The 12,594-nt window shown below is 55.6% G+C and overlaps 1 protein-coding gene across 1 annotated transcript; it reads left to right on the top strand.

Annotated features, from left to right (window-relative positions):
• Positions 1 to 396: 396 nt before the first annotated feature.
• LOC138732674 (olfactory receptor 14A16-like) lies at positions 397 to 11,402 on the top strand. Its single transcript, XM_069879318.1, has 5 exons — positions 397 to 430; positions 545 to 652; positions 1,171 to 1,416; positions 1,897 to 1,974; positions 10,861 to 11,402. Exons 1-5 carry the CDS (start codon positions 397 to 399, stop codon positions 11,400 to 11,402), a joined length of 1,008 nt encoding a protein of 335 aa, XP_069735419.1.
• Positions 11,403 to 12,594: the final 1,192 nt, after the last annotated feature.

The raw sequence follows: 12,594 nt of genomic DNA on the forward strand, positions 1-12,594 counted from the left end.
ACCGAGGTGGGATCGGAGCCGGGGAAGAGGACGATACCCGGCCGTCAGGTCTATCCACCTTTGATGCGGGCGGCCACGTCTACTCAGACCGAGGCAGGAACCGGGGCCGGGGGGAGAGGACGAAACCCGGCTGTCAAGTCTCCCCACCGCTCTGCCGTTGAAGCGGGCGGCCACGTCTACTCAGACTGAGGCAGGAACCGGGGCCCAGGGCAGGAATAAACCCGGCCGTCAGGTCTATCCGCCGTTGAAGCGGGCAGCCACGTCTATCCAGACCGAGGCAGGAACTGGGGCCGGGGGTGGTGAGGACGAAACCTGGCCGTCAGGTCTACTCGCTGTTGAAGCGGGCGGCCACGTCTACCCAGACCGAGGCAGGAACCGGGGCCAGGGGTGGCGAGGATGAAACCCGGCCGTCAGGTCTATCGGCCGTCAGGTCCACCCACCGTTGAAGCGGGCGGCCACGTCTTCCCAGACCGAGGCAGGAATCGGGGCCGGCGGGGACGAAACCCGGCCATCAGGTCTACCCACCGCTCCGCCGTTGAAGCAGGTGGCCACGTCTACCCAGACCTAAGCAGGAACAGGGGCCGAGAAGACGAAACCCGGCCGTCAGGTCTTGCCGCCGTTGAAGCGGGCGGCCACGTCTATCCAGACCGAGGCAGGAACCGGGGCCGGGGGTGGAGAGGATGAAACCCGGCCGTCAGGTGTAGCCACCGCTCCGCCGTTGAAGCGGGCTGCCACGTCTACTCAGACCGAGGTGGGATCGGAGCCGGGGAAGAGGACGATACCCGGCCGTCAGGTCTATCCACCTTTGATGCGGGCGGCCACGTCTACTCAGATCGAGGCAGGAACCGGGGCCGGGGGGAGAGGACGAAACCCGACCGTCAAGTCTCCCCACCGCTCTGCTGTTGAAGCGGGCGGCCACGTCTACTCAGACCGAGGCAGGAACCGGGGCCGGTGGAGAGGACGAAACCCGGCCGTCAGGTCTTCCCGCCGTTGAAGTAGGCGGCCACGTCCTCTGACCAAAGCAGGAACCAGGGCCCAGCGGAGCACTAAACCCGGCCGTCAGGTCTATCCGCCGTTGAAGCGGGCGGCCACGTCTACCCAGACCGAGGCAGGAACTGGGGCCGGTGAGCAAGGACGAAACCCGGCCGTAAGGTCTATCCCCCTTTGAAGCGGGCGGCCACGTCTATCCAGGCCCAGGCAGGAATCGGGGCCGGCGTGGACGAAACCAGGCCATCAGGTCTTCCCCCCGCTCCGCCGTTGAAGCGAGCGGCCACGTCTACCCAGACCTAAGCAGGAACGGGAGCCGAGGAGAGAAGACGAAACCCGGCCGTCAGGTCTTGCCGCCGTTGAAGCAGGCGGCCATGCCTTCCAAGACCGAGGCAGGAACCGGGGCACAGGGGAGGACTAAACCTGGCCGTCAGGTCTACCCACCGCTCCGCCGTTGAGGCGCGGAGCCACGTATATCGAAAGCACTCCCACGCCTTCATTTCAACTTTATTGATGGCCATATGGTATTGCAATCCCTGTGGAAGAAGTGTCCTGGAGAATTACAGGCACCCACTGCTGGGGTCAGCTAAGCAACGACAGGTGCTTGTCCCCCGCCGCTTCACTCCAGCCTTGGATCTGGGTGCCCCAGTCGGCCGGTGCCTCCTCGCCTTCTGGCGTTGTTCAGGATGACCCTGGAGGCGCCTTGGGCTGCGTCGGCAGAGGGACACCGGCTGTGAGATGTGCTGCGCTGGTACCGGGCTATGCTGAGTCTGGCCGTGTGTTGTGCCACCCGGCTGTTGGAGCTTTGGGGCCTCCCCCTCGCTTTTATACGGGTGCCAGGGGGAGGCCCTTGGTGACATCAGCGCGTTATCTGGGCAACCGAGTGCTCCCCCGTTCGGGTTCTTTCAGCAGTCCAGATCCTTGTCTTCCGCACTGAAGTCCGTACCACGATTGCAGACACGGAAGGTCAAAACCCCTCTGGCAAAGGTAACGAGACGACTCGTGCGTGTCCCCTCTTCACCGGCTCAGGCGCAGGGTCGACGGCTGCTTTCTAGCGCTGCTCTCGGAGCCGGGTCACTTCTCGCTCCCATACTATGTACAGGCAGGGCCCGCAGCGACTTCCGGGCCAAGGCGGAGCGGGGGCGGCCGGGGGCGGGGCGGCAGAGACCCCGGCTCTTACGAGGACCTCACTGGAGGCAGCGCGAAACAGCGACCCCTTTGGCGAGAACCGGGAAGAGACGCGGCTGACAGGTCCACCCCACTCCGGCCGCCAAGTCTTCCCAGCTCAGCAAGCGGATACTGGCTAGACCTGGTGGTCGGTGGAAGGTAGACCTGGCGGCCAGTGATGGATAGACCTGCCGGCCGGTGAAGGATAGACCTGGCGGCGGGTGAAGGCTAGACCTGGCGGCCGGTGAAGGGCAGACCTGGCGGCCGTTAAGGGATAGACCCGGCGGCCGGTGAGGGGGATTGACCTGGTGGCCGGTGTAGGGGGATTCACCTGGTGGCCGGTGCTGGGTACACCTGGTGGCCGTCCCTGGAGCCGGTGACATCTAATGGCTATCACTGTCTGCCACCGGAGCGGAGCCAGCACACCCACTTTTGGGGCCGCAACTCCCATTTGTAGGGCCAGAACACTGATCTGATCTTAGGTTTTGGGGTCAGAATACCAATTTTTGAGCGAGAACACCACTTTTAGGACAAATCACCACGTCTCTCAGAGTACAGGGCGGGGCTAACAGGTCAAGCCGTCCCCGACCACCAGGTCCACCCGCCTCCGTTCGCCTGGTGCACCTAGCTCCGGCTCCCAGGTCCACCTCATTATGGCTGGCAGGTCTTTTCCACTATGGATTCCAGGTCTTACGTGCTCTGGCCGCCATGTCTACTCTGCTGAGGTCGGAGCTAGGTGGACCTGGTGTCCGTCCTCACAGCCGGGTACACCTGACGGCCGCCACTGTCCGGCCCTGAGCGGAGCCAGCACACCCACTGCTGGGGCCACAACTCCCATTTGTAGGGCCACAACATTGATTTTAGGGATAAGGATCCCTTCAACCCAAACAATCCTATAATTCTGCAATGGATGGGAATACAAACTTTAAACTGGAGAAGAGGAGCTTCTGGGGAGACCTTAGAGCAGCTTCAAGTCAGAGGCTCCAGAAAAACTGGGGAGGGTTTCTTGATCGGGGAGTGCACGGACAGGACAAGGGAGAATGGTTTTAAGCATAAAGAGAAGCGGTTGTGATGAGACCTTAGGGAGGGTGGGGTGGCCCTGGGCCAGGTGTCTCAGAGAAGTCGTGCTTGCCCCATCCCTGATGGTGTTCGAGGCCAGGTTGGATGGGACTGAGCAACCTGATCCAGTGGTATGTGTCCCTGCCCATAGCAGGCAGGTGGAACTGGATGGGCTTTCAGGTCCCTTGAACACAAACCATTCCACGATTCTGTGATTCTATGATCCTACCAAAGAGAAGGGTGTTGTCCAGAAGCAGAAAGAGCTGCCCCACACAAACCCTGCTTGCTGCATTCCCCTGACGGAGACACTCGCTTCTCCTTGCCCTTCTGCCACCATCCCTGTGCACAAACGCTGCAGGGGGAGGCCTGGTCTGAAGAGCTTAGAGAATATTTGCAAAGTTACCGCAGCATTCCTCTCACTGGGCTGATTTCTTTGTCCGGCTGAGAGAGCTTCTCCCTCTGCTTTGCCTGGATGGGAACCGCTCTTGAGCTGGTGAGCAGGCTGGTTGTTCACCAGAACAGCCTCTGCCTCTGAGCAGTCTGGGACACCTTTCCTACCCAGGGTCTCAGCTGGCTTCTTGCATGACCCAAGGCAATGACTTTTCTTTTCCTTTACACATTTCCAGTCCACAGAAGAAACTCACAAGAGTCCCCTCCCAGTCTGGGACTGTTGGCAGAAGCAGCCGGAGGCAAGACACGCACACTCAACACGAGTTTAGAAACTTGCTCGTTTAATGCAGCTAGATGAATCCTTTTATACATGTGTTACAGTCCCGTGGAAGGTGCCCTTTGGTCTGTGTCCACTCTCCAGGCACTAATTGGCTAACTAGTCCACTCCTCGCGCGCTAATTGGCTAGCAGTTGCTGAGCGTGCTCTGTTCCTCTTCCTGTGCTGCTTACTACATGACCCACTCCGCCTTGCTACAAGCCAACTGCCTCTAAATGTCAAAGGTTATTCCGAGACAGAGGCGCTGCCACAATATCAAGCCTTAAAGGGTCAGCGTCCTCATGCCCTTCCCTTCTTAAGCAATCCTCTACATGGGATCGCTGAGTCCTCCAAGGAGAAGAGCCCTGCCCGTCCTCAGCAAGGGCACATGGATTCAGAACCGTGAGTCTCCCTGAAAAGGACCAGTCTCCTAAGGACCCTCAAGAAGAAAAGCCCTTTCCGTTCTCCTGGCAAACCAAGCTGACGGACCAGGCTGCTGAGGAACAGCCCAGATGCCCGACGGCCTCTTCAGTTCAGCCAGAGCCAAGGAGAAGGAGCAGGAGGAGAAAACAGGACGGGCTCTGTCAGGTCCATTGCAAAAGTCCTACAAGTTTTTCTAAATGCCAATGGGATCGACTTGTGATGAAATGACACTGCAGTCCTTTTCCACGACTGCTTTTATATGATGTGTGTGTTGTCTCAGGCGACGGCTGAGACTGCTTGGAAAGAGGTGTTGGTTTGTTTGTAGGAAAAATAAAGAATCATAGAATGTCCTGAGTGTGAAGGGACCTTCTCCTGATATCCACCCTAAACCTCCCCTGGAGCCTCTTCCTGCCATTCCCTCAGGTCCTGTCCTTGGTCGCTAGAGAGAAGAGCTCAGCACCTGCTCCTCCTCCTGCCTTGTGCGGAAACGGCAGACTGCGTCTGACGTCTCCCCTTAGTCTCCTCTTCTGCAGGCTGGACAGACCCAGTGATGTCAGCCACTCCTCAAACGCCTTCCCCTCTAATACCTTCCACAGCTCTCCGGCTTCCTCTGGACTCTCCCCACTACTTTTCAATCCTTTTCATACTGTGGTGCCCAAAACTGCACTCAGGACTCTAGGTGCGGCTGCAGAAACCCTTTCCCATCCTACTCTGTCTCCTGGATCTCCTCCATCTCCCTAATGGTGAGAGGAGGCTGGGGAGTCTTTAGTCTCCTCTGCTGGCACATTGCTCTCGCGGGCTGCAGAGTACAATCCCACCAGTCAGTTTCCTTCTCAGAGTCCCCGATACTGCTCAGCTTGGACACCTCCTCCCAAAGCTCTGTCACCAGGCTGAGCTGTTCTCCTCTTCTGCCCAGTCACAGGGAAGCTGCTGGAATCCTCTACCATCCAGCATTGTCTGCGTTAGACGTTTTGATCGGTTCCCATGTGCCGTACGTGCGTTACTTTGTCGATGTTTAAAGAAATCATAGAATCATAGAATTGCTAGGTTTGGAAAGACCTTTGAGATCATCAACTCCAACGGTACCTGTCCACTACTAAACCATATCCCTGAGCACTTCATCTACCCATCTTTTAAACACCACCAGGGGTAGTGACTCCACCACCTCCCCGAGCAGCCTCTGCCAGCGCCCAAGAACCCTTTCGCTGCTGACTAAAGCCACCCCACAGACTGGCCCTTTCCATCTCCAAGGCACAGCCTGGCCCGGCCGCTGAGGCTCAGCCCCAGACACCTACCCGGCCCTTCGGTTCAGCCAAAGCAAAGGAGAAGGAGGAAGAGAAGACAAGGGGTGGGCGAGCAGATCTGCTGAGCACAGACGCTTCCATCTATCACTCTTGGCACTGGTACAGTGGACGTCTCCCTGCCTGCTCCACAGCCCGGTCCCCCTCAGGGACTGATGCCCGTGATCGATGGGGATCACAGCCTCATGTCCCCAGCCCTGTCCAAGGATGCTCGCTTTCTAAACATCCAAAACGAGTCGCAGAGAGTTTGATTTGCCAGAATTCTCGAGTCAAGGGACAAGAGGAAATGGCATCGAGCTGTGCCAGGGGAGGTTTGGGTTGGACACAATAAGGGGGATAGAACGGGATGGGCTTTAAGATCCCTTCAACCCAAACATTGCTATGATTCTGAAATGTACGGGAATACAAACTTTAAACTAAGACATATTTTTCATGGGTGCACTTTGAAGTCCTCCCTTTAGCCACACTGGGAAATAACTGCAAGGAGCTCGGCAAAGCTTGATGAGCAGAAGAGAACTCCAGGAGGAGAAAGAGCTCCTTAAGTCTTTCTGTAGTTTAATGAGACCCAGCGTGGATTTGCTGATGAGTCCTTGGACCTCACCTACAGAGAGAAGATTGAGCAAGCCTCTCAAGAGTTCAAAAACAGAACTCAGAGTAACTTGAAGTCTTAATTGGTCTCAGTGAGGATTGTTTCGAACAAAGTGACCCTAGGGGCAGAGGAATTCAGTTCTAGGAAGTTCATGGAAGTGTTTGGTCATAGAAGCCTCAGGTCATATACGATTCAGGTCATAAAAGGTTAATAGAATATTTGGGTCATGGAAGAACTGAGTCATAGAAGTGTGATTTTTGGGGGGTTTTTGAAGGGTTTGGTCGTAGAAGGGTCAGGTCCCAGAGGACTCAGGTGACGGAAGAGTCGGGTCCTTGATATGTCTCATCACACACATGCTGCAGAATAGATGATCTGTGTCATAGAAAGCTGCATCATAGGAGAGTTAGACAATAGTCAGGTCATAGAATAAAAGGTCATAGAAGGGTTGGGTTGTAGAAGGCTTGAGCCAGAATCGCCTGGTCATATGATAGATGGGTCTCAGGAGAGTTGAGTTATAGAGGAGTTGGTCATAAAAGAGTAATACAAGAGTTTGATTGTAGAAAGTTCCTATATGGGTTGGGTCATGGATTATTCGGGTCATAGTTGAGTCTGGTCAGAGAAGAGCTGGGTCATACAAAGTCATAGAGGAGTCGGAGAAGAATTGGGTCATAGAAAGCTTGGGTGACAGAAGGCCCAGATCACAGATAATTCGGGTCATAGAGGACTCAGAAGAGCGGAATGAGAGAAGAGCTGGGTCACAGAAGAGTTCAGTTGAAGTAGGTTTATACCTAGGTGTTGGGTCACAGAACACTCACGGAAGAGCTGAGTCATAGAAGGGAGAGAGAAGCATCATTTATAGAAGAATATGGTCAGAAAACATTCATAGAAAATTCAGGTCTTAGAAGACTCAATTCATAAAAGAGTCATTGAAGGGCGATAGAAGTGTCAGGTCATAAAGGAGTCGTTAGAGAAGTCAGGTCATAGAAGGTCTGGGTCATAGAAGAGGACTCATCTAAGTGTGTGGTCATAGAGGAGTTAGGTAAGAGACGTGTTGAGTCAGAAAAGTGCCAGGTGAGAGAAGGTCATAGAAGGATGTTGAGGCATGATCTGACCAAGGGAAGTCCAGTCCACTTCTCTTTCAGGCATCCAGAAATGGAATCCGAGGGGACAAGGTCTTGGGCACAGCCTTTAGTTCCCTGCTCTCCCACTGGCCATTCCTGAAAACGACAGGCCATGTGTGAGTGGTGCCAGTGCTCAGGGAGCGCCCTCGGTTACCGTGACCTCTGGAAGATGATGGAGAGTGCCCTCACTGTGGCATCGTCCTGCTCACTCAGCGCCCTGGGATGTGACCCCTCCTGTCCCAGAGGCTGGGAAGGATTGTGTTTGCTCAAGTGATCCCTGATCTGATCCCCACCCAGCACTAGTCAAGCTCCTCCAGAGTCCTGCCCTGAGTCCCAGAGGCCTGGGAGACTTTGTTGGGGAGGACAAGGACATAGAGGACACAGGGAATCTCAGATCTGTCTCCTCCTGCTCTTACTAAATTCTGCACTACCCACAGAGGGTCCTTGTTTTTTTCTTTTACTGTTCCTGAAGCAGGGAACACTCATCATGAGGCCCTTGAATGGCCTTTCAAGTTCTGTGACCACATCCCAGCTCTGTCTCGCACAGGAACAGCTCCAGCTCCTCCTGCCTGTGCCCCTGGCTGAGGGCATCGCTGCCCATGGGGCTGAAGCTCTGCAGCTGTGGCACCAGGCAAGGTCATCCCTGCAATAAGGAAATCTGAGACCAAGTGTCCAGGAACCCGTGTGTGCAAAGGCTTTGCTTGGAGCAGAGACCCGTCTGGGACAGAAGAGAGCTGAATGTCCTCCCAGCCCCAGGTCTAAAGACCAGGGAAGAAAAGCCTGAATTCCCGCGATGGAACAGGATGGAGAAATGAGATCATTCCCTGTCACATTCCTGGGGTTCTGTTTAATGATGGGGCAACAAAAGTGATTCTCATGGCCAGCTATTTTTCTAACAGGAGTAATGACAGTGCAGGAGAAGTGTCTCTGCCCAGCTGAGGGAGGGAAGATCAGGGATGGCTTCAGCCTGTTTCTCAGCAGGTTCCCCTGGAGCCCCAGGGACAGCTCGAGGGAGCCCAGAGGGGGCAGAGAAAGCGCTGCCTTGGGCTGCTCCTCTGCTGCTGAGCTGGGCTGGGCTCCTGGGACAGAGTGAGCTCATAACAAGAGGGTAGTTATGAAAAGAGCCAGGTCTGGCCAGGAGCAGCTCCTCTGCCAAGCCCAGCAGGGCTGAGGGCACTGCCTGCAGGCAGCGAGGGGAGAGGAGGGAGCGGAGAGAGGGGAAAGGCAGGGTGGGGTGGGAGGAAAGAGGAGTCTTCATTTGGAGAAAGATCTTCACAGCCCTTCTCTGGGTGCAGGACAATGCAGGTGCGATTCCTGGAGGAGTCTCCCAAAGCCAGCACAGCCACAGCCTGTGGGCTCTGTCAGGAGGGCTCTCGCAGTTTCTCCAGTGGAAAGAAAAACCAGGGTCAGTGCTCGGTCTGCCCAGGGAGCTCCTCATGTTGGGACAGGGAGAACTTGTGGAGGGAAGAAGCAGCTCCTTGGAAAAGAGGGTCTTTTTGCTCTCAAGAGGGTGCTGTGCCAGTCAGGGCTTCTCACAGCTCCAAATCACCCCAGGACACTTCTAAGAGGACATCTCAAGGGAATAATCAGGGCAGGGATTAGGATAAAGATAAGGAACTCTCCCGAGTCAGTTCCCTGCACCTGGGGAATTTCCGGGGAGAAAAGAAACAAGAGGCTCTCATGCTTGAAGAAATCACTGAGCCTCCTGAGCTCTATCCTTGAGTGGCCAGTAGGTCTGATTGGAGCCTCTTAAAGTGTCTCCAGCTACTTCTCTGCCCATGGAGAGCACCAGCATCACCTCTGCTGGACCCATCAGGCTCATTCTGCCCCATCCTTTCCTGCTTATAAACAAGACCCTGTGCCCAGCTTCACCCGCCAATCAGGCAGGTTTGTGTAGGGCCAGGGGGATGCAGAGAGGGTCAGATGAGGTCTGTGAGCATTGACAGGGAGAAGAGATGGGCCAGGGAAACATCTCCAGTGAGGAAAATCCCCGGGCAGAAGGGATAAGATCGGAGAATGTGAGGAAACATAAAAGAGAGATGTTGTGGAAGGGCAAATACAGAAACCCCTACACGACTGCATCCAACACAGACCCACCCTCTGAGCAAGCCCCCTTGCCTCCTCTCCCACCCCACAAAGTCTCTGCCCTCAGCTTGGGCTCCAAGACTGAACCCCCTCCACTGCAGCCAGAGTTTCAGCACAGCCGTGGTGCAGCTCTCTAATCACGGGTCCATTTTCCTCTCCAGAGCACAGGGGCTGAGAGTACCAGTGCAGCAATGTTTATTTTTGGGAGGGAGTGAGCAGAGCTGGGTTAGGGTAATGCTGTCCTGAGTGCCCGGCTGCCTCTGCTGTGGCCTCTCTCAGCTGGACCAGCTTCTTTGCTGGCTTCTCTGTTTGTCTGTGTTCTTGCTGTTGATCTCCTGTTCTTGCTGCCAGGCTCTCTGGGGTTGGGAGTTTCAGCAGTCAAGTGTGGCACTGAACTTCTGATTCCTCCCATGCAGGTGTGTCCGTGGGAATGCAGTGTCCAAGCTTTCGTCTCACCCATGGGGCTGTGGGCAGAGCAGTCTGAGTCGTTCCCTGAGGAAAGAGCTGACTCTTGCTTACTGAACCACCACCATTAGGATACTCGGATTGTTCCATGAGGGTTCTTTCCTAGCTGTGAGCTTCCCTCATGGATATAAATCTCTGCTATCACAACTTGGTGCTACCTGGATGACCGTGGAGAAATACAGAGATGCTACAGCCAAGGGAATGCTTCTGGGTTTGTGAAATGAGCCGTGTGTGTCCTGGGCTGACAGTGGGGTGCTGAGACCTTACAGAAGGGTGAGACATTGAGTGGTGTGAGGTGGATCCCTCTGTGCTCAGAAGGGTGAGGTGGCTTTTGAAGGTAACAAGGGAGAGTGATCCCCCTCCATCTCAGAAAGGTGCAAGCCCAGAGCTGCTGGGGACAAGAGCAAAGTAGAGGGCAGCACCCCTCCCTCTGCACTAAGCCACAGGTAATGCTCTCCCTGAGTGCAGCAGGGATGCTGAGGGTTTCTGACATCCAAGAACACTGTCCGGGGTGGGAGCAAGAGTGGTAAAGGCCCAAACCTCTCTGCCTTCCTTCTACCCTCTCAGTTCCTCATCCCTGGAGGTGCAGATGCTGACAAGCCCTTTTGCACCAGGAGCAGTTCCACAGGACAAAGCTGAACCCCAGCAGTGTCCCCTGTGCCCAGCGTCCCCATGACCCCCAGCTGCAGAGCAGGGCTGACCCCTCGCAGCCAGCGGGCAGAGGCCCTGCTCCTCCCGGCACATTCAGCCGGCACCGAGCAGGGCTCCAGGCATGGAGCTGGCGGAAGGGCTGCAACTGGAAATGGAAAAGCAGTGGCAACTGTGCAGTGTGAGAACTGGCTTTGATTTTACTCAAAGAAGTCTCCTGTAACTTCTCACACTATTTTGGCTTTGATCCAGAGGCAGCAGATGTCCAACAGCAGCTCCATCACCCAGTTCCTCCTCCTGGCATTCGCAGACACACGGGAGCTGCAGCTCCTGCACTTCTGGCTCTTCCTGGGCATCTACCTGGCTGTCCTCCTGAGCAACGGCCTCATCATCACCACCATCGCCTGCGACCACCACCTCCACACCCCCATGTACTTCTTCCTCCTCAACCTCGCCCTCCCCGATATTGGTTCCATCTGCACCACTGTCCCTAAATCCATAGCCAACTCCCTCTGGGACACCAGGGCCATCTCCTACTCAGGATGTGTTGCCCAGGTCTTCTTTGTGTTGTTCTTGTTGAGTGCAGAATATTATCTTCTCACGGACATGCCCTACGACCGCTGCGTTGCCATCTGCAAACCCCTGCACTACGGGACCCTCCTGGGCAGCAGAGCTTGTGTCCACATGGCAGCAGCTGCCTGGGGCACTGGGTTTCTCACTGCTCTGCTGCACACGGCCAATACATTTTCCCTGCCCCTGTGCCAGGGCAATGCTGTGGAGCAGTTCTTCTGTGAAATCCCGCAGATTCTCAAGCTCTCCTGCTCACACTCCTACCTCTGGGAAGTTCAGTAAAGCCTGAGTGCTCTGAGTTTGGTCACATTGCCAGTGCTTTGCACCATGTCACCATTGCGGATGGTTTGCTTCATGGTTGGGTGTTCAAAAATGTGATTATTGCACTAATTTAAACTAAAGGATGTGGTCGACCTGGACTTCTGTAAAGCCTTTGACGTGGTACCCCACAACATCCTTCTCTCTTCCCCTAGCTTTCTCTCTCCTTCCCCAGCTTTGTGGGGGTTTTGTGGGGTCCTGGGTCCCTTTTGGGGGTTTGTGGGGGGCGGCCCTGGATCCCGTTTGGGGGAATTTTGGAGGGGTGTGGGTTCCTTCTGGGGGGATTTGGGGGGCTCCTGAGTCCCTCTTGGGGGGCTTTGAGTCTCTCTTGAGAGAATTCAGAGGGTTCCAGATCCCTTTCAGGGGGTTGGGGGAAAGTAGTGGATCCCTTTACGGGATATGGGGGGATCCCGGGTCCCATTTGTGGGTTTGGTGGGTTTTGGGTGCCATTTGGGGGATTTAGGGGGGTCCTGTGTCCCTTTTGGGCAGTTTTGGTGGGTCCTGGGTCCCATTTGGAGACTTCTGGGGGTTTTGGATCCTTTTTCAGGGTTTGTGAGGGACTTGAATCCCTTTTGGGGAGCTGTGGGTTTCTTTTGGGGGGATTCAGATGGTCCCAGATCGCTTTGGGAGTTTGGGGAAGGGGTGTCTTGGATCCCTTTTGTGGGGTTTTGGGGGGTCCTGGGTTCCATTTGGGGACATGTAGGGTGGTTTCTGTGTCCCTTTTGGGAGGTTTGGTGGGTCCTGGGTCCCTTTTGGAGGGTTGAGAGGGTCCTAGGTCCTTTCAGGAGTTTTAGGGGGTGGTCCTGGGTCTCTTTTACGGGGTCTTGGTGGGATCTTGGGTCCCATTTTGAGGTTGAGGCTCCTGGGACCCATTTGCAGGGATTGGGGAGGTTCTGGGTAAATTTGGGTGGGGGTTGGGGGAGCCTTGGGTCCTTTTGGGAGACTCCTGATTCCCTTTTGGGGGACTCCTGGTTCCCTTTTGGGGGCTTGGAGTTTCATGGATCCCTTTTGAGGGGGATGTTTTGGGTCCCATTAGGTGTTTTAGGAGGGGTTCTCCTTCCAATTGGGGGGGGTGGGTGGGTTGTGGGGTCTTGGGTCCTTTTGAGGAGGTCCTGAATCCAGTGCAGGGTGGGGGGGAGTGGGGTGTGTCCTGGAT

Source organism: Phaenicophaeus curvirostris, chromosome 35 (assembly GCF_032191515.1).
Source record: "Phaenicophaeus curvirostris isolate KB17595 chromosome 35, BPBGC_Pcur_1.0, whole genome shotgun sequence".
Classification (NCBI taxonomy): Eukaryota; Metazoa; Chordata; class Aves; order Cuculiformes; family Cuculidae; genus Phaenicophaeus; species Phaenicophaeus curvirostris.